This window comes from Oncorhynchus nerka, unplaced genomic scaffold (genome assembly GCF_034236695.1).
Source record: "Oncorhynchus nerka isolate Pitt River unplaced genomic scaffold, Oner_Uvic_2.0 unplaced_scaffold_311, whole genome shotgun sequence".
Classification (NCBI taxonomy): domain Eukaryota; kingdom Metazoa; phylum Chordata; class Actinopteri; order Salmoniformes; family Salmonidae; genus Oncorhynchus; species Oncorhynchus nerka.
This window is the reverse complement of record NW_027040492.1, coordinates 250,487-275,547: the sequence shown is the minus strand read 5'-3', so window position 1 is coordinate 275,547 and position 25,061 is coordinate 250,487. Positions and strand designations below refer to the sequence as shown.

At 48.6% G+C, this 25,061-nt stretch overlaps 1 protein-coding gene across 1 annotated transcript; it reads left to right on the top strand.

Moving 5' to 3' along the window:
* The first annotated feature begins 555 nt into the window (after positions 1-555).
* On the top strand, positions 556-23,283 carry LOC135571279 (low-density lipoprotein receptor-related protein 6-like). Its single transcript, XM_065017061.1, has 3 exons — positions 556-921; positions 7,610-8,018; positions 23,004-23,283. The coding sequence occupies exons 1-3, from the start codon at positions 867-869 to the stop codon at positions 23,266-23,268; spliced, it is 729 nt and encodes a 242-aa protein (XP_064873133.1). The 5' UTR covers positions 556-866; the 3' UTR covers positions 23,269-23,283.
* Positions 23,284-25,061: the final 1,778 nt, after the last annotated feature.

Below are 25,061 nucleotides of genomic sequence, written 5' to 3'. Positions count from 1 at the left end.
GGATTATCTTGGCAAAGGAGAAATGCTCACTAACAGGGATGTATAATTTGTGCCCAAAAATAGAGAGAAAAAAGCATTTGAATTCTCTATGGAAACATTTCTAGGGATCTTTTATTTCAGCTTCTGAAACATGGGACCAACATTTACCATGTTGTGTTTTCTATTTTGGTTCAGTATATAATACATGATAATACTATTCCCCCTCTCTTCTCCTTCCTCTGTTCCGAGGAGTGAAAGGAGATCCGGCCAGCAGCCGAGGCAGGGTCATAGGGGTATGTTATTCTAAACCGAAGCACCCAGTGCTCCGGCAGAAAATAGTCCCTTCGGAATGTGCATCTTTCACACTCAAACAATTGTTGTATTAGACCAGGTTTAATGTCTTCGACCGGGAACAAGTGTCTTGACCTATCGGTTGCGTGATTTTATCAGCCACCGATTTTAAATGTGTTGAAATCCGCCGGACGAGAGAGGCTGCATGTAATCAAGTCCAACAATAGGCAGCAGAGAACGAGACGGAGGAAGGAGAGAAGGTACAGGGAGGGGAGGGTTGGCATGTTCTGCTCCCGGGGCGGAAGGAGACGTTGCACTCAGGCAGGAGAATGAATCGCAGCGCCACCGAGCCTGGAACCTCCGACGTAGTAGAATGGAACTGAGAAGAATCACAGTTACATTGTAGCCAGAAACAAACCCCCCCCCCCCCCCCCGACGTAGTAGAATGGAACTGAGAATAATCACAGTTACATTGTAGCCAGAAACAAAAACCCCGAATATTGTTCCAATATAACAGTTCCGTCTGAGGAATAGAAACACAGCGATGCGGACCAGGCGCTGAACAGGAGCGGCCGGGGTGAGAACAAGGCAGAAAGATGGGCGCCGTGCTACGGGCTGTGTTGTTGTGTAGTTTTTCTTTGCTAATAAGAGGTGAGTTTTGATCTTTTTGCTTGTTTTATTTATTTTTCCTTCCGTGGAAAGTTTGTGTGGTGTTGGGGGTGTGTGGTTTCCAGAGGTGGGGATCCTAGTGTCCAGATTTGGGGGCTCTTTCTTTACAATGGCCTCGTTTGCTCATTAGTGGGGCCCAGTGAAGGGGATGTGATTTACTCATCATCAAGGAGTAACTAGCTAACGTTAGCAGGATGGCTAACTACAACAGTGTTTTCCCCACAGCTCCTTGCTACCTGTATCTCCTGTAACTAGCTAACTACAACACAGTGTTTTCCCCAGAGCTACCTGTATCTCCTGTAACTAGCTAACTACAACAGTGTTTTCCCCACAGCTCCTTGCTACCTATATCTCCTGTAACTAGCTAACTACAACAGTGTTTTCCCCACAGCTCCTTGCTACCTGTATCTCCTGTAACTAGCTAACTACAACACAGTGTTTTCCCCAGAGCTACCTGTATCTCCTGTAACTAGCTAACTACAACAGTGTTTTCCCCACAGCTCCTTGCTACCTATATCTCCTGTAACTAGCTAACTACAACAGTGTTTTCCCCACAGCTCCTTGCTACCTATATCTCCTGTAACTAGCTAACTACAACAGTGTTTTCCCCACAGCTACCTGTATCTCCTGTAACTAGCTAACTACAACACAGTGTTTTCCCCACAGCTACCTAAATCTCCTGTAACTAGCTAACTACAACAGTGTTTTCCCCACAGCTCCTTGCTACCTATATCTCCTGTAACTAGCTAACTACAACAGTGTTTTCCCCACAGCTCCTTGCTACCTATATCTCCTGTAACCAACTCGCCTTTTTTCCACTGTTTTGTTGGTTTGTAACATGTTAGTTAAGTCAAGCAGTGGTTATTTTTTGTACTAGTTGTTTGTAGTATGTCCACACCTGTTTAAAGCCACGGCAGGTATTTTCTACAGTTACTGTTGTGATTTAGTTGAACTATCTTAGCCATCCAGAGAGACACCCTGATCCCTAGCGAAGTCTGCTAGCTACACTGGCTAACAATAACGTTGACTGCGTTATGTTCCATTTAAAAAGGTGCCTCCACAGACAAGACTCATTTTGTCGCATACGTTCATTTGTTAAGAGCAACTAACAACTAATTGCAAGTGAATGATATAAAAGTAACATAAGACTGGATGGACCACAGAACAGTTGACATTCTATAGAGTGTTGTAAGTCAAACTAGGCTCATGTGGATTGTAGTTCTCTAACCAGCTATACACCAATATGTCAAGGCCTATTTGCTCTTAAATATTAGTTTTCCACTGCTTGGTGGCTGTGTAAACATCTGTTCAAATAATCATGGATTCCTTGTTCACATAATCTGCAACGGCAGCTTAATCTGGACTAGGTGTCATTCTCACATACACCTCATTCAATCTGGACTGGGTTTCATTCTCACATACACCTCATTCAATCTGGACTGGGTTTCATTCTCACATACACCTCATTCAATCTGGACTAGGTTTCATTCTCACATAAACCTCATTCAATCTGGACTGGGTGTCATTCTCACATAAACCTCATTCAATCTGGACTAGGTGTCATTCTCACATACACCTCATTCAATCTGGACTAGGTTTCATTCTCACATACACCTCATTCAATCTGGACTAGGTTTCATTCTCACATACACCTCATTCAATCTGGACTGGGTGTCATTCTCACATAAACCTCATTCAATCTGGACTAGGTTTCATTCTCACATACACCTCATTCAATCTGGACTAGGTTTCATTCTCACATACACCTCATTCAATCTGGACTAGGTTTCATTCTCACATACACCTCATTCAATCTGGACTGGGTTTCATTCTCACATACACCTCATTCAATCTGGACTAGGTGTCATTCTCACATACACCTCATTCAATCTGGACTAGGTTTCATTCTCACATAAACCTCATTCAATCTGGACTGGGTTTCATTCTCACATACACCTCATTCAATCTGGACTAGGTGTCATTCTCACATACACCTCATTCAATCTGGACTAGGTGTCATTCTCACATACACCTCATTCAATCTGGACTAGGTTTCATTCTCACATAAACCTCATTCAATCTGGACTAGGTTTCATTCTCACATACACCTCATTCAATCTGGACTAGGTTTCATTCTCACATACACCTCATTCAATCTGGACTGGGTTTCATTCTCACATACACCTCATTCAATCTGGACTAGGTTTCATTCTCACATAAACCTCATTCAATCTGGACTAGGTTTCATTCTCACATACACCTCATTCAATCTGGACTGGGTTTCATTCTCACATACACCTCATTCAATCTGGACTGGGTTTCATTCTCACATACACCTCATTAAATCTGGACTAGGTGTCATTCTCACATACACCTCATTCAATCTGGACTAGGTTTCATTCTCACATAAACCTCATTCAATCTGGACTAGGTTTCATTCTCACATACACCTCATTCAATCTGGACTGGGTTTCATTCTCACATACACCTCATTCAATCTGGACTGGGTTTCATTCTCACATAAACCTCATTCAATCTGGACTAGGTGTCATTCTCACATACACCTCATTCAATCTGGACTGGGTTTCATTCTCACATACACCTCATTCAATCTGGACTAGGTTTCATTCTCACATACACCTCATTCAATCTGGACTAGGTTTCATTCTCACATACACCTCATTCAATCTGGACTAGGTGTCATTCTCACATACACCTCATTCAATCTGGACTAGGTTTCATTCTCACATACACCTCATTCAATCTGGACTAGGTTTCATTCTCACATACACCTCATTCAATCTGGACTGGGTGTCATTCTCACATAAACCTCATTCAATCTGGACTAGGTTTCATTCTCACATACACCTCATTCAATCTGGACTAGGTTTCATTCTCACATACACCTCATTCAATCTGGACTGGGTTTCATTCTCACATACACCTCATTCAATCTGGACTGGGTTTCATTCTCACATACACCTCATTCAATCTGTACTGGGTTTCATTCTCACGTACACCTCATTCAATCTGGACTAGGTTTCCTTCTCACATAAACCTCATTCAATCTGGACTAGGTTTCATTCTCACATAAACCTCATTCAATCTGGACTAGGTTTCATTCTCACATAAACCTCATTCAATCTGGACTAGGTTTCATTCTCACATACACCTCATTCAATCTGGACTAGGTTTCCTTCTCACATACACCTCATTCAATCTGGACTAGGTTTCCTTCTCACATAAACCTCATTCAATCTGGACTGGGTTTCATTCTCAGAAACCTCATTCAATCTGGACTAGGTTTCATTCTCACATACACCTCATTCAATCTGGACTAGGTTTCATTCTCACATAAACCTCATTCGATCTGGACTAGGTTTCATTCTCACATAAACCTAAGGTCTCTTTCTAGTAGGGTAAGGCAGGTGAGGTCACTGTGTTGAAGTATCTTTCTAGTAGGGTAAGGCAGGTGAGGTCACTGTGTTGAAGTATCTTTCTAGTAGGGTAAGGCAGGTGAGGTCACTGTGTTGAAGTATCTCTCTAGTAGGGTAAGGCAGGTGAGGTCACTGTGTTGAAGTATCTTTCTAGTAGGGTAAGGCAGGTGAGGTCACTGTGTTGAAGTATCTCTAGTAGGGTAAGGCAGGTGAGGTCACTGTGTTGAACTATGGATGGGAGGTATCTTTATAGTAGGGTAAGGCAGGTGAGGTCACTGTGTTGAACTATGGATGGGAGGTATCTTTCTAGTAGGGTAAGGCAGGTGAGGTCACTGTGTTGAACTATGGATGGGAGGTATCTTTCTAGTAGGGTAAGGCAGGTGAGGTCACTGTGTTGAACTATGGAGAGGAAGCAGTCATACCCATCATATCTTTGCCTAGGCTTTCCCTGGTTTTTGATTTAAAGGGTTTAAAATCACCTACAAGATGGAAATGTAGACTTTAGTTTATTCAAGGCTTTGGTAGAATCAGATAGGTTCTAACTACCACACCGGTGTGAAGACGATTCAGTTTGCTACTGCCGTTCAGTGACGTGCACTTCCTATTCAGTTTGCTACTGCCGTTCAGTGACGTGCACTTCCTATTCAGTTTGCTACTGTCGTTCAGTGAAGTGCACTTCCTATTCAGGTTGCTACTGCCGTTCAGTGACGTTAGTGCACTTCCTATTCAGTTTGCTACTGCCGTTCAGTGAAGTGCACTTCCTATTCAGTTTGCTACTGCCGTTCAGTGACGTGCACTTCCTATTCAGTTTGCTACTGTCGTTCAGTGAAGTGCACTTCCTATTCAGGTTGCTACTGCTGTTCAGTGAAGTTAGTGCACTTCCTATTCAGTTTGCTACTGTCGTTCAGTGAAGTGCACTTCCTATTCAGGTTTCTACTGCCGTTCAGTGACGTTAGTGCACTTCCTATTCAGTTTGCTACTGCCGTTCAGTGAAGTGCACTTCCTATTCAGGTTGCTACTGCCGTTCAGTGACGTTAGTGCACTTCCTATTCAGTTTGCTACTGCCGTTCAGTGAAGTGCACTTCCTATTCAGTTTGCTACTGCCGTTAGTGCACTTCCTATTCAGTTTGCTACTGCCGTTAGTGCACTTCCTATTCAGTTTGCTACTGCTGTTAGTGCACTTCCTATTCAGTTTGCTACTGTCGTTCAGTGAAGTTAGTGCACTTCCTATTCAGTTTGCTACTGTCGTTCAGTGAAGTTAGTGCACTTCCTATTCAGGTTGCTACTGCTGTTCAGTGACGTTAGTGCACTTCCTATTCAGGTTGCTACTGCCGTTCAGTGACGTTAGTGCACTTCCTATTCAGTTTGCTACTGCTGTTCAGTGAAGTGCACTTCCTATTCAGTTTGCTACTGCCGTTCAGTGACGTTGGTGCACTTCCTATTCAGTTTGCTACTGCTGTTCAGTGAAGTGCACTTCCTATTCAGTTTGCTACTGCTGTTAGTGCACTTCCTATTCAGTTGGCATAGCTAGACTATCATTGGGAAATGGGTTTTTCACCGTGTCCTCTGAAACTAGTCTTCAGATACTATGTGATGAGAATGTTTTCAGTCTAGTCTGGGTGGTATTGAATTCAGTGGTTCCCAAATGACTCCCTGTTCCCTATAATAGTCCACTACCTTGGACCCGGGCCCATAGGCTGCATCCCAAATGACTCCCTATAATAGTCCACTACCTTGGACCCGGGCCCATAGGATGCATCCCAAATGACCCTATAATAGTCCACTACCTTGGGCTCATAGGCTGATAGTGGTAGTCACGTCTGAGTAGAGTAGTATTGAGCAGTAATACTGGCTACAGTAGGCTAGACCCTCTCGCTCACCATCTGGCAGCCATATTGGATGACGTGGATGAAAGGAAAAGTGGTTCAACTTCCATTCAACTGTTCTCAGAAATCACGGGTGTTTTTGGATCGGAGAGGACTGGCGTGTTTGGATCAGAAAAGCACTGGCCTCAAGACAACATGGAGGATAACTAAAGTTTGGACCTTGTTCAGAGACGTTTCGGTCTGAAGTACAAGCTGCCTCTAGAAAATTGTTCAATCTGTTTGTAGTGTTATATCCCTGTAGCGGCCGGGGGTCCCTGTAGCGGCCGGGGGTCCCTGTAGCGGCCCGGGGTCCCTGTAGCGGCCGGGGGTCCCTACAGAGAGGAATAGATCCAGCTCTTAACCAAATGAAGTTGAACGTTTCTCCTTGGTTGGTTGATGTTGAAACAGACAGTGGTTGTTGAATCTGACTCGTCTGACCCCCGGCTGACTTGGCCGTCTGGCCCCCGGCTGACTTGGCCGTCTGGCCCCCGGCTGACTTGGCCGTCTGGCCCCCGGCTGACTTGGCCGTCTGGCCCCCGGCCGTCTGGCCCCCGGCTGACTTGGCCGTCTGGCCCCCGGCCGACTTGGCCGTCTGGCCCCCGGCCGACTTGGCCGTCTGGCCCCCGGCCGACGCCGTCTGGCCCCCGGCTGACTTGGCCGTCTGGCCCCCGGCCGTCTGGCCCCCGGCTGACTTGGCCGTCTGGCCCCCGGCCGTCTGGCCCCCAGCTGACTTGGGCCCTTCAGATAGCCAACCATTTCTACTGGTGTTAAAAAAAAACTTACTGCAAAGTTACTGTTAACAACAACAAAAAATCATTTTGTTTTTAAGTGTCCTGAAGATGCAATTTCCCCTCTATTTGCTCTTGTCATAGTGTGTCAGTGTTGTAGGACTTCAGTGAGCTGCCCCGTGTTCTGACCCCCCAGTCAGTCAGAAGCACATAGTCTGAGGCACGGAGCTGCAGTTTGACCTTGGGGTTTGTCCCAAATGGACACCTATTCCCTCTAGTGCACTATTTTTGAACACAGCCCAGGCACTAGTGATAGTGCATCATGATAGGGAATAGGGGGCCACTTGGGAAGAAGCCTTCAGCGATTCGCTCGCAAGTGGTGGTTGTTGGGGTACTTTGGCATGTGGTGGTAGTCACCAGTATTCAGATTGGGCTGGCAGGTTCCTCTTCTCTCTGGGAGGGGGGGGGGGGTAACCCATACCAACTGGGACCTCTAGTTGTAGTCATATAGTCTCTGTCCTCTTCTCTCTGGGGGGGGGTGTACTGTAGTAGGGGTGTTGTAGTACTGTAGTAGGGGTGTTGTAGGGGTGTTGTATGACTGTATAGTATTTCTGTCTGACCCTACCCCCTCCCCCACCAGGTGTACCCCTCCTGCTCTATGCCAACCGACGGGACCTGCGGCTGGTGGATGCGGCTCACGGCAGGGCCAACGCCACGGTGGTGGTGGGCGGTCTGGAGGACGCCGCCGCTCTGGACTACGTATACGCTCAGGGATTGGTCTACTGGAGTGACGTCAGCGAGGAGGCAATCAAACGCACCACCTTCAACCAATCAGGGCCCGGCTCAGCGGCCGCCGCCCAGACGGTGGTTGTATCGGGGCTGGCGTCCCCGGACGGCCTGGCCTGTGACTGGTTAGGCAGGAAGCTGTACTGGACGGACTCCGAGACCAATCGGATAGAGGTGGCCGAGCTGGATGGATCGTTACGGAGAGTTCTCTTCTGGCAGGACCTGGACCAGCCCCGAGCCATCTCTCTGGACCCGGGGAGAGGGTGAGTACCTGACAACCTGTAGTAAAGTAGTGCTCAGTAGAACTACCTGGACCAGCCCCGAGCCATCTCTCTGGACCCGGGGAGAGGGTGAGTACCTGACAACCTGTAGTAAAGTAGTGCTCAGTAGAACTACCTGGACCAGCCCCGAGCCATCTCTCTGGACCCGGGGAGAGGGTGAGTACCTGACAACCTGTCGTAAAGTAGTGCTCAGTAGAACTACCTGGACCTGGCTTTGACTGGGGGAGGGGGGGACCAAGGTTCCTAAAACCAAGAGCTTCTCCCTCGTATCTGTCCGTCTGGAGGATACTAGAACGTTAGGGGACAGGCTGGAGGATACTAGAACGTTAGGGGACAGTTCAGGCTGGAGGATACTAGAACGTTAGGGGACAGTTCAGGCTGGAGGATACTAGAACGTTAGGGGACAGGCTGGAGGATACTAGAACGTTAGGGGACAGTACAGGCTGGAGGGTACTAGAACGTTAGGGGACAGTACAGGCTGGAGGATACTAGAACGTTAGGGGACAGTACAGGCTGGAGGATACTAGAACGTTAGGGGACAGTACAGGCTGGAGGATACTAGAACGTTAGGGGACAGTACAGTCTGGAGGATACTAGAACGTTAGGGGACAGTACAGGCTGGAGGATACTAGAACGTTAGGGGACAGTACAGTCTGGAGGATACTAGAACGTTAGGGGACAGTACAGTCTGGAGGATACTAGAACGTTAGGGGACAGGCTGGAGGATACTAGAACGTTAGGGGACAGGCTGGAGGATACTAGAACGTTAGGGGACAGTGCAGGCTGGAGGATACTAGAACGTTAGGGGACAGTACAGGCTGGAGGATACTAGAACGTTAGGGGACAGGCTGGAGGATACTAGAACGTTAGGGGACAGTGCAGGCTGGAGGATACTAGAACTTTAGGGGACAGTGCAGGCTGGAGGATACTAGAACTTTAGGGGACAGTGCAGGCTGGAGGACACTAGAACGTTAGGGGACAGGCTGGAGGACACTAGAACGTTAGGGGACAGGCTGGAGGACACTAGAACGTTAGGGGACAGTGCAGGCTGGAGGATACTAGAACGTTAGGGGACAGTACAGGCTGGAGGATACTAGAACGTTAGGGGACAGTGCAGGCTGGAGGATACTAGAACGTTAGGGGACAGTGCAGGCTGGAGGATACTAGAACGTTAGGGGACAGTGCAGTCTGGAGGATACCAGAACGTTAGGGGACAGTACAGTCTGGAGGATACTAGAACGTTAGGGGACAGGCTGGAGGATACTAGAACGTTAGGGGACAGGCTGGAGGATACCAGAACGTTAGGGGACAGGCTGGAGGATACTAGAACGTCAGGGGACAGTACAGGCTGGAGGATACTAGAACGTTAGGGGACAGTACAGGCTGGAGGATACTAGAACGTTAGGGGACAGGCTGGAGGATACTAGAACGTTAGGGGACAGTGCAGGCTGGAGGATACTAGAACGTTAGGGGACAGGCTGGAGGATACTAGAACGTTAGGGGACAGTTCAGGCTGGAGGATACTAGAACGTTAGGGGACAGTGCAGGCTGGAGGATACTAGAACGTTAGGGGACAGTACAGGCTGGAGGATACTAGAACGTTAGGGGACAGTGCAGGCTGGAGGATACTAGAACGTTAGGGGACAGTGCAGGCTGGAGGATACTAGAACGTTAGGGGACAGTGCAGTCTGGAGGATACCAGAACGTTAGGGGACAGTACAGTCTGGAGGATACTAGAACGTTAGGGGACAGGCTGGAGGATACTAGAACGTTAGGGGACAGGCTGGAGGATACCAGAACGTTAGGGGACAGGCTGGAGGATACTAGAACGTCAGGGGACAGTACAGGCTGGAGGATACTAGAACGTTAGGGGACAGGCTGGAGGATACTAGAACGTTAGGGGACAGTGCAGGCTGGAGGATACTAGAACGTTAGGGGACAGGCTGGAGGATACTAGAATGTTAGGGGACAGTTCAGGCTGGAGGATACTAGAACGTTAGGGGACAGTACAGGCTGGAGGATACTAGAACGTTAGGGACAGTACAGGCTGGAGGATACTAGAACGTTAGGGGACAGGCTGGAGGATACTAGAAGGTGAGGGGACAGTACAGGCTGGAGGATACTAGAACGTTAGGGGACAGGCTGGAGGATACTAGAACGTTAGGGGACAGTCTGGAGGATGCTAGAACGTTAGGGGACAGTCTGGAGGATACTAGAACGTTAGGGGACAGTACAGGCTGGAGGATACTAGAACGTTAGGGGACAGTACAGGCTGGAGGATACTAGAACATTAGGGACAGGCTGGAGGATGCTAGAACGTTAGGGGACAGTCTGGAGGATACTAGAACGTTAGGGGACAGGCTGGAGGATACTAGAACGTTAGGGGACAGTCTGGAGGATGCTAGAACGTGAGGGGACAGTGCATGCTGGAGGATACTAGAACGTTAGGGGACAGTTCAGGCTGGAGGTTCAGGGACCTGTGTGAGAGAGTGTCTGCAGGATTTTATTTTACAAGGTGGTGCTGTGTCCCCTTTGGACTCAGACTCTTACATTGTTTGGGGAGAACAGTGATGCCTCTCTACTGACCCCACTGATACAGTAGAACTGCCTCTACCAGGACCCACAGCTAGATGCTGTGTTAATGGTGACGTGAGGGCTGAGACAGTAGAACGACCAGGACCCACAGCTAGATGCTGTGTTAATGGTGATGTGAGGGCTGATACAGTAGAACGACCAGGACCCACAGCTAGATGCTGTGTTAATGGTGATGTGAGGGCTGAGACAGTAGAACGACCAGGACCCACAGCTAGATGCTGTGTTAATGGTGATGTGAGGGCTGATACAGTAGAACGACCAGGACCCACAGCTAGATGCTGTGTTAATGGTGATGTGAGGGCTGATACAGTAGAACGACCAGGACCCACAGCTAGATGCTGTGTTAATGGTGATGTGAGGGCTGAGACAGTAGAACGACCAGGACCCACAGCTAGATGTGAGGGCTGATGCAGTAGAACGACCAGGACCCACAGCTAGATGCTGTGTTAATGGTGATGTGAGGGCTGAGACAGAACGACCAGGACCCACAGCTAGATGCTGTGTTAATGGTGATGTGAGGGCTGAGACAGTAGAACGACCAGGACCCACAGCTAGATGCTGTGTTAATGGTGATGTGAGGGCTGATACAGTAGAAAGACCAGGACCCACAGCTAGATGCTGTGTTAATGGTGATGTGAGGGCTGAGACAGAACGACCAGGACCCACAGCTAGATGCTGTGTTAATGGTGATGTGAGGGCTGAGACAGAACGACCAGGACCCACAGCTAGATGCTGTGTTAATGGTGATGTGAGGGCTGAGACAGTAGAACGACCAGGACCCACAGCTAGATGCTGTGTTAATGGTGATGTGAGGGCTGATACAGTAGAACGACCAGGACCCACAGCTAGATGCTGTGTTAATGGTGATGTGGGGGCTGATACAGTAGAACGACCAGGACCCACAGCTAGATGCTGTGTTAATGGTGATGTGAGGGCTGAGACAGAACGACCAGGACCCACAGCTAGATGCTGTGTTAATGGTGATGTCAGGGCTGATACAGTAGAACGACCAGGACCCACAGCTAGATGCTGTGTTAATGGTGATGTGAGGGCTGAGACAGTAGAACGACCAGGACCCACAGCTAGATGCTGTGTTAATGGTGATGTGAGGGCTGATACAGTAGAACGACCAGGACCCACAGCTAGATGCTGTGTTAATGGTGATGTGAGGGCTGAGACAGAACGACCAGGACCCACAGCTAGATGCTGTGATAATGGTGATGTGAGGGCTGAGACAGAACGACCAGGACCTACAGCTAGATGCTGTGTTAATGGTGATGTGAGGGCTGAGACAGAACGACCAGGACCCACAGCTAGATGCTGTGTTAATGGTGATGTGAGGGCTGAGACAGAACGACCAGACCAGACTCTGTTCTGGTCAGTGGACACTTTGTTTACTCTGTTCTGGTCAGTGGACACTTTGTTGACTCTGTTCTGGTCAGTGGACACTTTGTTGACACTTTGTTGACTCTGTTCTGGTCAGTGGACACTTTGTTTACTCTGTTCTGGTCAGTGGACACTTTGTTTACTCTGTTCTGGTCAGTGGACATTGTTTGTTTACTCTGTTCTGGTCAGTGGACACTTTGTTGACACTTTGTTGACTCTGTTCTGGTCAGTGGACACTTTGTTTACTCTGTTCTGGTCAGTGGACACTTTGTTTACTCTGTTCTGGTCAGTGGACATTGTTTGTTTACTCTGTTCTGGTCAGTGGACACTTTGTTGACACTTTGTTGACTCTGTTCTGGTCAGTGGACACTTTGTTTACTCTGTTCTGGTCAGTGGACACTTTGTTTACTCTGTTCTGGTTAGTGGACACTTTGTTTACTCTGTTCTGGTCAGTGGACACTTTGTTTACTCTGTTCTGGTCAGTGGACACTTTGTTTACTCTGTTCTGGTTAGTGGACATTGTTTGTTTACTCTGTTCTGGTCAGTGGACATTGTTTGTTTACTCTGTTCTGGTCAGTGGACATTGTTTGTTTACTCTGTTCTGGTCAGTGGACACTTTGTTTACTCTGTTCTGGTCAGTGGACACTTTGTTGACTCTGTTCTGGTCAGTGGACACTTTGTTTACTCTGTTCTGGTCAGTGGACACTTTGTTTACTCTGTTCTGGTCAGTGGACATTGTTTGTTTACTCTGTTCTGGTCAGTGGACACTTTGTTGACACTTTGTTGACTCTGTTCTGGTCAGTGGACACTTTGTTTACTCTGTTCTGGTCAGTGGACACTTTGTTTACTCTGTTCTGGTCAGTGGACATTGTTTGTTTACTCTGTTCTGGTCAGTGGACACTTTGTTGACTCTGTTCTGGTCAGTGGACACTTTGTTTACTCTGTTCTGGTCAGTGGACACTTTGTTTACTCTGTTCTGGTTAGTGGACACTTTGTTTACTCTGTTCTGGTCAGTGGACACTTTGTTTACTCTGTTCTGGTCAGTGGACACTTTGTTTACTCTGTTCTGGTTAGTGGACATTGTTTGTTTACTCTGTTCTGGTCAGTGGACATTGTTTGTTTACTCTGTTCTGGTCAGTGGACATTGTTTGTTTACTCTGTTCTGGTCAGTGGACACTTTGTTTACTCTGTTCTGGTCAGTGGACACTTTGTTGACTCTGTTCTGGTCAGTGGACACTTTGTTGACACTTTGTTTACTCTGTTCTGGTCAGTGGACACTTTGTTGACTCTGTTCTGGTCAGTGGACACTTTGTTGACACTTTGTTTACTCTGTTCTGGTCAGTGGACACTTTGTTTACTCTGTCCTGGTCAGTGGACACTTTGTTTACTCTGTTCTGGTCAGTGGACACTTTGTTTACTCTGTTCTGGTCAGTGGACACTTTGTTTACTCTGTTCTGGTTAGTGGACACTTTGTTTACTCTGTTCTGGTTAGTGGACACTTTGTTTACTCTGTTCTGGTCAGTGGACACTTTGTTTACTCTGTTCTGGCCAGTGGACACTTTGTTTACTCTGTTCTGGTCAGTGGACACTTTGTTTACTCTGTTTGTTTACTCTGTTCTGGTTAGTGGACACTTTGTTTACTCTGTTCTGGCCAGTGGACATGGCTGTTTACTCTGTTCTGGCCAGTGGACACTTTGTTTAGTCTGTTCTGGCCAGTGGACACTTTGTTTACTCTGTTCTGGCCAGTGGACATGGCTGTTTACTCTGTTCTGGTTAGTGGACACTTTGTTTACTCTGTTCTGGCCAGTGGACATGGCTGTTTACTCTGTTCTGGTCAGTGGACATGGCTGTTGACATGTTGTTGACATTTCACCAGTCTGTGCTCTCTGGTGAGTGGATATAATAGGTTTGTCTCCTTCAGTAGTTGGGCTAGCCAGCTGGGGACATACACTATCTCTGTCACATACAGTTAGGTGTGTCACACAGTTTCCATTTTGAACTGGCTGCTTGCCAAATCTCAAACTCAAATTGTCTTTGTTCAGCTGACATGAGCTGCAGTTGAAGTCGGACGTTTAGATACACTGAGGTTGGAGTCGTTAAAACTTGTTTTTCAACCACTCCACACATTTCTTGTTAACAAACTACAGTTTTGGCAAGTTTGTTAGGGCATCTACTTTGCATGACACAAGTCATTTTTCCAAAAATAGTTTACGGACAGATCATTTCACTTATAATTCACTATATCACAATTCCAGTGGGTCAGAAGTTTACATACACTAAGTTGACTGTGCCTTTAAACAGCTTGAAAATTCCAGAAGATGATGTCATGGCTTTAGAAGCTTCTGATAGGCTAATGGACATCATTTGAGTCAGTTGGTGTACCTGTGTATGTATTTCAAGGCCTACCTTCAAACCCAGTGCCTCTTTGCTTGACATCATGTAAAATCAAGGAATGGCAGTCTGATAGTAAATAGACTGTCAAGAGGACTGGCAGACTGATAGTAAATAGACTGTCAAAAGGACTGGCAGACTGATTTGTAGTAAATAGACTGTCAAAAGGACTGGCAGACTGATTTGTAGTAAATAGACTGTCAAGAGGACTGGCAGACTGATTTGTAGTAAATACTGTCAAAAGGACTGGCAGACTGATTTGTAGTAAATAGACTGTCAAAAGGACTGGCAGACTTATTTGTAGTAAATACTGTCAAAAGGACTGGCAGACTGATTTGTAGTAAATACTGTCAAAAGGACTGGCAGACTGATTTGTAGTAAATACTGTCAAACGGACTGGCAGACTGATTTGTAGTAAATAGACTGTCAAAAGGACTGGCAGACTGATTTGTAGTAAATAGACTGTCAAAAGGACTGGCAGACTGATTTGTAGTAAATAGACTGTCAAAAGGACTGGCAGACTGATTTGTAGTAAATAGACTGTCAAAAGGACTGGCAGACTGATTTGTAGTAAATACTGTCAAAGGACTGGCAGACTGATTTGTAGTAAATAGACTGTCAAAAGGACTGGCAGACTGATTTGTAGTAAATAGACTGTCAAAAGGACTGGCAGACTGATTTGTAGTAAATAGACTGTCAAAAGGACTGGCAGACTGATTTGTAGTAAATAGACTGTCAAGAGGACTGGCAGACTGATTTGTAGTAAATACTGTCAAAAGGACTGGCAGACTGATTTGTAGTAAATAGACTGTCAAAAGGACTGGCAGACTGATTTGTAGTAAATAGACTGTCAAAGGACTGGCAGACTGATTTGTAGTAAATAGACTGTCAAAAGGACTGGCAGACTGATTTGTAGTAAATAGACTGTCAAGAGGACTGGCAGACTGATTTGTAGTAAATAGACTGTCAAAAGGACTGGCAGACTGATTTGTAGTAAATAGACTGTCAAGAGGACTGGCAGACTGATTTGTAGTAAATAGACTGTCAAGAGGACTGGCAGACTGGTAGTAAATAGACTGTCAAAAGGACTGGCAGACTGATTTGTAGTATATAGACTGTCAAGAGGACTGGCAGACTGATTTGTAGTATATAGACTGTCAAAAGGACTGGCAGACTGATAGGTAGTAAATATACTGTCAAAAGGACTGGCAGACTGATTTGTAGTAAAATGACTGGCAGACTGATTTGTAGTAAATAGACTGTCAAGAGGACTGGCAGACTGGTAGTAAATAGACTGTCAAAAGGACTGGCAGACTGGTAGTAAATAGACTGTCAAGAGGACTGGCAGACTGATTTGTAGTATATAGACTGTCAAAAGGACTGGCAGACTGATAGGTAGTAAATATACTGTCAAAAGGACTGGCAGACTGATTTGTAGTAAATGGACTGGCAGACTGATTTGTAGTAAATAGACTGAAAAGGACTGGCAGACTGATTTGTAGTATATAGACTGTCAAAAGGACTGGCAGACTGATTTGTAGTAAAAGGACTGGCAGACTGATTTGTAGTATATAGACTGTCAAAAGGACTGGCAGACTGATTTGTAGTATATAGACTGTCAAAAGGACTGGCAGACTGATTTGTAGTAAATAGACTGTCAAAAGGACTGGCAGACTGATAGGTAGTAAATATACTGTCAAAAGGACTGGCAGACTGATTTGTAGTATATAGACTGTCAAGAGGACTGGCAGACTGATCTGTAGTATATAGACTGTCAAAAGGACTGGCAGACTGATATGTAGTAAAAGGACTGTCAAAAGGACTGGCAGGCCGATTTGTAGTAAATAGACTGTCAAAAGGACTGGCAGACTGATAGGTAGTATATAGACTGTCAAAAGGACTGGCAGACTGATTTGTAGTAAATAGACTGTCAAACAGACTGGCAGACTGATAGGTAGTAAATAGACTGTCAAAAGGACTGGCAGACTGATTTGTAGTAAAAGGACTGGCAGACTGATTTGTAGTAAAAGGACTGGCAGACTGATTTGTAGTAAAAGGACTGGCAGACTGATTTGTAGTAAAAGGACTGGCAGACTGATTTGTAGTAAAAGGACTGGCAGACTGATTTGTAGTAAAAGGACTGGCAGACTGATTTGTAGTAAAAGGACTGGCAGACTGATTTGTAGTAAAAGGACTGGCAGACTGATTTGTAGTAAATAGACTGAAAAGGACTGGCAGACTGATAGGTAGTAAATAGACTGTCAAAAGGACTGGCAGACTGATAGGTAGTAAATAGACTGTCAAAAGGACTGGCAGCCTGATAGGTAGTAAAAGGACTGGCAGACTGATCTGTGGTAAATAGACTGTCAAGAGGACTGGCAGACTGATTTGTAGTAAAAGGACTGAAAAGGACTGGCAGACTGATAGGTAGTAAATATACTGTCAAAAGGACTGGCAGACTGATTTGTAGTAAAAGGACTGGCAGACTGATTTGTAGTAAAAGTACTGAAAAGGACTGGCAGACTGATAGGTAGTAAATATACTGTCAAAATGACTGGCAGACTGATTTGTAGTAAAAGGACTGGCAGACTGATTTGTAGTAAATAGACTGAAAAGGACTGGCAGACTGATAGGTAGTAAATATACTGTCAAAAGGACTGGCAGACTGATTTTGTAATATACTGTCATAGCCAAGCCCCCCCAAAAAGTTAACCTTATTCATTTAATATTTTACATGGGGTGGGGGGGCGGCTATGACTGTGTCATGGCCCAAAGTCCCACCTAAACAAGTGTGTGTGGGGGGGGGTGCATGGGATCCAGTCTCACCTAAATAGGTGGGGAGGCAGCAGTCTAATGAATGTGAACTATTCGTTTAGGCTAGTTACTGGGCTCAGGTCTCTTTGGAAGCCCTCAGGATGTGACTGAGGGCAGTTTGATTCTCCCAGGAGGGTCACGGTGAGGCTGTGGAGACTGGAGGGGACTAGTGTTACTGTGCTGACCAGGTGAACCTATGGGTAACCCGAGAGTGAAGCCAGACAAAGGCTTCAAGAGGAATCTGATACTGTGGATGCTGGACCATACTGGTGGGCTGGCCTGAGCTCCCATACACCCCTCACCCCCTCTCAGCTGAAGCCTACTCTCTCCTCAGGTAACATGTGTAGCATGAGGCATGGTCCCAGGGCTCAGGTCCTCCGAGAGAGAGAATTAGAGAGAGCACACTTAAATTCACACAGGACACCGAATAGGACAGGAGAAGTACTCCAGATATAACAAACTGACCCTAGCCCCCCGACACAAACTACTGCAGCATAAATACTGGAGGCTGAGACAGGAGGGGTCAGGAGACACTGTGGCCCCATCCGAGGACACCCCTGGACAGGGCCAAACAGGAAGGATATAACCCCACCCACTTTGCCAAAGCACAGCCCCCACACCACTAGAGGGATATCTTCAACCACCAACTTACCATCCCGAGACAAGGCCGAGTATAGCCCACAAAGATCTCCGCCACGGCACAACCCAAGGGGGGGCGCCAACCCAGACAGGAAGATCACATCAGTGACTCAACCCACCCCTCTCAGGCACGGCATGAAAGAGCCCCAGTAAGCCAGTGACTCAGCCTCTGTATTAGGGTTAGAGGCAGAGAATCCCAGTGGAAAGAGGGGAACCGGCCAGGCGAGACAGCAAGGGCGGTTCGTTGCTCCAGAGCCTTTCCGTTCACCTTCCCAGTCCTGGGCCAGACTACACGTAATGACCCCCCCCCTCCTCTCTTTGCGGCGGCTTTCCTCTCTCCATGGCCTGCCAGAGGAGGTATTGGAGTCCTTTATCTTCTAAGTTACTGGCAGCTATTTACACAGAGTAACAGCCAAGCCATGTTGGCATGCAGTGTGTTTGGGGGGGGGGGGGGGGGGTCTGGCCCTGTGTGTGTCGGCTCGGCTCTGCGTCTTCCCTGTCAAAAATGAGGGGGGTAAGAGACTGAGCTGGATTCCAACAGGCGCTTGTTGTTATAGTGTGTGTGTTAATGGGTCTTGGTGGGTGTCTGGCTCACATGTGTGCCGCCTGTTTGATCCACTCAGTGGAAGGAGTGTGGCTACAGATTTGGCCTGGCCTCACTGCCTGGAGCTACAGATTCAGCCTGGCCTCGCTGCCTAGCCCTGGAGCTACAGATTCAGCCTGGCCTCGCTGCCTAGCCCTGGAGCTACAGATTCAGCCTGGCCTCGCTGCCTGGAGCTACAGATTCAGCCTGGCCTCGCTGCCTGGAGCTACAGATTCAGCCTGGCCTCGCGGCCTGGAGCTACAGATTCAGCCTGGCCTCGCTGCCTAGCCCTGGAGCTACAGATTAGGCCTGGCCTCGCTGCCTGGAGCTACAGATTCAGCCTGGCCTCGCTGCCTAGCCCTGGAGCTACAGATTCAGACTGGCCTCGCTGCCTGGAGCTACAGATTCGGCCTGGCCTCGCGGCCTAGAGCTACAGATTCAGCCTGGCCTCGCGGCCTGGAGCTACAGATTCAGCCTGGCTTCGCTGCCTGGAGCTACAGATTCAGCCTGGCCTCGCTGCCTGGAGCTACAGATTCAGCCTGGCCTCGCTGCCTAGCCCTGGAGCTACAGATTCAGCCTGGCCTCGCTGCCTAGCCCTGGAGCTACAGATTCAGCCTGGCCTCGCTGCCTAGCCCTGGAGCTACAGATTCAGCCTGGCCTCGCTGCCTAGCCCTGGAGCTACAGATTCAGCCTGGCCTCGCAGCCTAGCCCTGGAGCTACAGATTCAGCCTGGCCTCGCTGCCTAGCCCTGGAGCTACAGATTAGGCCTGGCCTCGCTGCCTGGAGCTACAGATTCAGCCTGGCCTCGCTGCCTAGCCCTGGAGCTACAGATTCAGCCTGGCCTCGCTGCCTGGAGCTACAGATTCAGCCTGGCCTCGCTGCCTGGAGCTACAGATTCAGCCTGGCCTCGCTGCCTGGAGCTACAGATTCAGCCTGGCCTCGCTGCCTGGAGCTACAGATTCAGCCTGGCCTCGCTGCCTGGAGCTACAGATTCAGCCTGGCCTCGCTGCCTGGAGCTACAGATTCAGCCTGGCCTCGCTGCCTGGAGCTACAGATTCAGCCTGGCCTCGCTGCCTGGAGCTACAGATTCAGCCTGGCCTCGCTGCCTGGAGCTACAGATTCAGCCTGGCCTCGCGGCCTGGAGCTACAGATTCAGCCTGGCCTCGCGGCCTGGAGCTACAGATTCAGCCTGGCCTCGCGGCCTGGAGCTACAGATTCAGCCTGGCCTCGCGGCCTGGAGCTACAGATTCAGCCTGGCCTCGCGGCCTGGAGCTACAGATTCAGCCTGGCCTCGCGGCCTGGAGCTACAGATTCAGCCTGGCCTCGCTGCCTGGAGCTACAGATTCAGCCTGGCCTCGCTGCCTAGCCCTGGAGCTACAGATTCAGCCTGGCCTCGCTGCCTAGCCCTGGAGCTACAGATTAGGCCTGGCCTCGCTGCCTGGAGCTACAGATTCAGCCTGGCCTCGCTGCCTAGCCCTGGAGCTACAGATTCAGCCTGGCCTCGCTGCCTGGAGCTACAGATTCAGCCTGGCCTCGCTGCCTGGAGCTACAGATTCAGCCTGGCCTCGCTGCCTGGAGCTACAGATTCAGCCTGGCCTCGCTGCCTAGCCCTGGAGCTACAGATTCAGCCTGGCCTCGCTGCCTAGAGCTACAGATTCAGACTGGCCTCGCGGCCTGGAGCTACAGATTCAGCCTGTCCCTCGCGGCCTGGAGCTACAGATTCAGCCTGGCCTCGCGGCCTGGAGCTACAGATTCAGCCTGGCCTCGCTGCCTGGAGCTACAGATTCAGACTGGCCTCGCTGCCTGGAGCTACAGATTCAGACTGGCCTCGCGGCCTGGAGCTACAGATTCAGACTGGCCTCGCGGCCTGGAGCTACAGATTCAGACTGGCCTCGCTGCCTGGAGCTACAGATTCAGACTGGCCTCGCTGCCTGGAGCTACAGATTCAGCCTGGCCTCGTGGCCTGGAGCTACAGATTCAGCCTGGCCTTTGGGCCATGACCCAGTCATAGCCGCCCCCCCCCATCCCCTGTCTAGAGGTTTGTAGTCTAAACACATCCTGTCTAGGGGTTTGTAGTCAACACATCCTGTCTAGGGGTTTGTAGTCAACACATCCTGTCTAGGGGTTTGTAGTCAACACATCCTGTCTAGGGGTTTGTAGTCAACACATCCTGTCTAGGGGTTTGTAGTCAACACATCCTGTCTAGGGGTTTGTAGTCAACACATCCTGTCTAGGGGTTTGTAGTCAACACATCCTGTCTAGGGGTTTGTAGTCAACACATCCTGTCTAGGGGTTTGTAGTCAACACATCCTGTCTAGAGGTTTTGCACGTTGAGTATTTCCAAACTGACATTGATGTTTCTGTGACCATGTTTGACTTGCTTCTGTCGTCCTGTGTTGTTGGTGCTCATTGGTTACCTGGCAACAGTAGAATCCGTGTGTAGTCTATGCATAGGCCACTTGGGACGTGACATGTCTGTGTTTTTAGATGGCTGCCTCAGACAACCACTTCAGTACAGTGTCGGTCTGGATAATTCTAGGCCGACACAGATGGACGTTATTGGATATAAATCCATGAAAGGACCCGTCTGTCCACATAAGAGGAGTGAACCTATGGAGACTTCCAGTTGTTCTGGTGGGACCCCGAGTCCTCCCTCTAGAGGAGTTATTCTGCACAGAGAGGTCCTCTGTTCTGCCTGGGGTCCTACTGGGGTTGGTTGTTCTGTCTGGTGGGGTCCTACTGGGGTTGGTTGTTCTGTCTGGGGTCCTGCTGGGGTTGGTTGAGCAGCCTGGTGGGGTCCTACTGGGGTTGGTTGAGCAGCCTGGTGGGGTCCTACTGGGGTTGGTTGAGCAGCCTGGTGGGGTCCTACTGGGGTTGGTTGAGCAGCCTGGTGGGGTCCTACTGGGGTTGGTTGAGCAGCCTGGTGGGGTCCTGCTGGGGTTGGTTGAGCAGCCTGGTGGGGTCCTACTGGGGTTGGTTGAGCAGCCTGGTGGGGTCCTACTGGGGTTGGTTGAGCAGCCTGGTGGGGTCCTGCTGGGGTTGGTTGAGCAGCCTGGTGGGGTCCTGCTGGGGTTGGTTGAGCAGCCTGGTGGGGTCCTACTGGGGTTGGTTGAGCAGCCTGGTGGGGTCCTACTGGGGTTGGTTGAGCAGCCTGGTGGGGTCCTACTGGGGTTGGTTGAGCAGCCTGGGGTCCTACTGGGGTTGGTTGAGCAGCCTGGGGTCCTACTGGGGTTGGTTGAGAAGCCTGTGGTCTTGCTGGGGTTGGTTGAGCAGCCTGTGGTCCTACTGGGGTTGGTTGAGCAGCCTGGGGTCCTACTGGGGTTGGTCGAGCAGCCTGGGGTCCTACTGGGGTTGGTTGAGCAGCCTGTGGTCCTACTGGGGTTGGTTGAGCAGCCTGTGGTCCTACTGGGGTTGGTTGAGCAGCCTGGGGTCCTACTGGGGTTGGTTGAGCAGCCTGTGGTCCTACTGGGGTTGGTTGAGCAGCCTGGGGTCCTACTGGGGTTGGTCGAGCAGCCTGGGGTCCTACTGGGGTTGGTTGAGCAGCCTGTGGTCCTACTGGGGGCCTTGGTCCTACTGGGGTTGGTTGAGCAGCCTGTGGTCCTACTGGGGTTGGTTGAGCAGCCTGTGGTCCTGAGCACTGGGGTTGTTGGGTTGGTTGAGCAGCCTGTGGTCCTACTGGGGTTGGTTGAGCAGCCTGGGGTCCTACTGGGGTTGGTCGAGCAGCCTGGGGTCCTACTGGGGTTGGTTGAGCAGCCTGTGGTCCTACTGGGGTTGGTTGAGCAGCCTGTGGTCCTACTGGGGTTGGTTGAGCAGCCTGTGGTCCTACTGGGGTTGGTTGAGCAGCCTGTGGTCCTACTGGGGTTGGTTGAGCAGCCTGGTGGGGTCCTACTGGGGTTGGTTGAGCAGCCTGGTGGGGTCCTACTGGGGTTGGTTGAGCAGCCTGTGGTCCTACTGGGGTTGGTTGAGCAGCCTGGGGTCCTACTGGGGTTGGTTGAGCAGCCTGGGGTCCTGCTGGGGTTGGTTGAGCAGCCTGGTGGGGTCCTACTGGGGTTGGTTGAGCAGCCTGGTGGGGTCCTACTGGGGTTGGTTGAGCAGCCTGTGGTCCTACTGGGGTTTGTTGAGCAGCCTATGGTCCTACTGAGCTTGGTTGAGCAGCCTGGTCAGTATGATGTTAGGACTCCTGTTTCTTTGTGCGTTACCAGTTATGAGACAAAACACCTGAAAAACTTTAATACATGCTGCAGTAGCTGTTTCTAAATCACTACCGACACACGGACTGAGTTCCGGGTTAGAGTTGGTGGGAACTTTACCAAAATGTTCCTCTGTCTGCGGGTACATGTACTGGACAGACTGAGTTCCGGGTTAGAGTTGGTGGGAACTTTACCAATATGTTCCTCTGTCTGCAGGTACATGTACTGGACAGACTGAGTTCCTGGGTTAGAGTTGGTGGGAACTTTACCAAAATGTTCCTCTGTCTGCGGGTACATGTACTGGACAGACTGAGTTCCGGGTTAGAGTTGGTGGGAACTTTACCAATATGTTCCCCTCTCTGTCTGCAGGTACATGTACTGGACGGACTGGGGCGAGGTTCCTAAGATTGAGCGAGCTGGGATGGACGGTACCAACAGAGCCATGATCATTGACAAGGAGATCTACTGGCCCAACGGTCTCACGCTGGACTACAGCCAGGAGAAACTGTACTGGGCTGACGCCAAGTTCAACTTCATACATCGCTCCAATCTGGACGGCACTGGGAGGTACAGTAATCCACCAACCAATCAGAAACTCTCATTTTGGTTCCAGTGTAATAAAAGCATGAAGTAATATTTCAGATGAGTAACCAGGCTACTTTTACTGCCATATACCGAGTGTCTACAGAGACAACGGATCCACAACCCTGGGGAACCTTTTTACACATTGTGTAAAAAGGTTGTCTTACAGCCTGAATTTAAAATGGATTAAATTGTATATTTTTTTAGTCATTACCTCATAACCTCAGTGGAATAAAGTTTACAAACATTTTTTTCTTTTTTTTACTACATTTTAATTTAAAAATGAAAAGCTGAAGTGTCTTTGGGTCATTTTTACAGGGCGGTAAAATCTTCTGCTTTCTAAATATATATATAATATAGCATAATAAAAGACTGTCTTTTCAAGCCTTTCATTCCAAGTGTTGTTGACTAGAAAATACATCATATGAATATGAGTTCAGTGAACAGTGAAATGCTGAATGCAACAGGTGTAGTAGACCTCACAGTGAAATGCTGAATGCAACAGGTGTAGTAGACCTTACAGTGAAATGCTGAATACAACAGGTGTAGTAGACCTTACAGTGAAATGCTGAATGCAACAGGTGTAGTAGACCTTACAGTGAAATGCTGAATACAACAGGTGTAGTAGACCTTACAGTGAAATGCTGAATGCAACAGGTGTAATAGACCTCACAGTGAAATGCTGAATACAACAGGTGTAGTAGACCTTACAGTGAAATGCAGAATACAACAGGTGTAGTAGACCTTTCAGTGAAATGCTGTATACAACAGGTGTAGTAGACCTTACAGTGAAATGCTGAATACAACAGGTGTTGTAGACCTTACAGTGTAATGCTGAATACAACAGGTGTAGTAGACCTCACAGTGAAATGCTGAATACAACAGGTGTAGTAGACCTTACAGTGAAATGCTGAATGCAACAGGTGTAGTAGACCTTACAGTGAAATGCTGAATGCAACAGGTAGACCTGTAGACCTCACAGTGAAATGCTGAATACAACAGGTGTAGTAGACCTTACAGTGAAATGCTGAATACATCAGGTGTAGTAGACCTCACAGTGAAATGCTGAATACATCAGGTAGACCTGTAGACCTCACAGTGAAATGCTGAATACAACAGGTGTAGTAGACCTTACAGTGAAATGCTGAATACATCAGGTAGACCTGTAGACCTCACAGTGAAATGCTGAATACAACAGGTGTAGTAGACCTTACAGTGAAATGCTGAATACATCAGGTAGACCTGTAGACCTCACAGTGAAATGCTGAATACAACAGGTGTAGTAGACCTCACAGTGACTACAACAGGTGTAGTAGACCTCACAGTGAAATGCTGAATGCAACAGGTGTAGTAGACCTCACAGTGAAATGCTGAATGCAACAGGTGTAGTAGTCCTCACAGTGAAATGCTGAATGCAACAGGTGTAGTAGACCTCACAGTGAAATGCTGAATACAACAGGTGTAGTAGACCTCACAGTGAAATGCTGAATACAACAGGTGTAGTAGACCTTACAGTGAAATGCTGAATACAACAGGTGTAGTAGACCTCACAGTGAAATGCTGAATGCAACAGGTGTAGTAGACCTCACAGTGAAATGCTGAATGCAACAGGTGTAGTAGACCTCACAGTGAATACAACAGGTGTAGTAGACCTCACAGTGAAATGCTGAATGCAACAGGTGTAGTAGACCTCACAGTGAAATGCTGAATGCAACAGGTGTAGTAGACCTCACAGTGAAATGCTGAATGCAACAGGTGTAGTAGACCTCACAGTGAATACAACAGGTGTAGTAGACCTCACAGTGAATGCAACAGGTGTAGTAGACCTCACAGTGAATACAACAG

Bases quoted from the DNA above. Each gene is read 5' to 3' on its own strand.
- LOC135571279 (XM_065017061.1), top strand. From the start codon at position 867: ATGGGCGCCGTGCTACGGGCTGTGTTGTTGTGTAGTTTTTCTTTGCTA. The intron at 922-7,609 runs GTGAGTTTTGAT...CTCCCCCACCAG, and splicing joins TTTTTCTTTGCTAATAAGAG to GTGTACCCCTCCTGCTCTAT. The intron at 8,019-23,003 runs GTGAGTACCTGA...CTCTGTCTGCAG, and splicing joins TCTCTGGACCCGGGGAGAGG to GTACATGTACTGGACGGACT.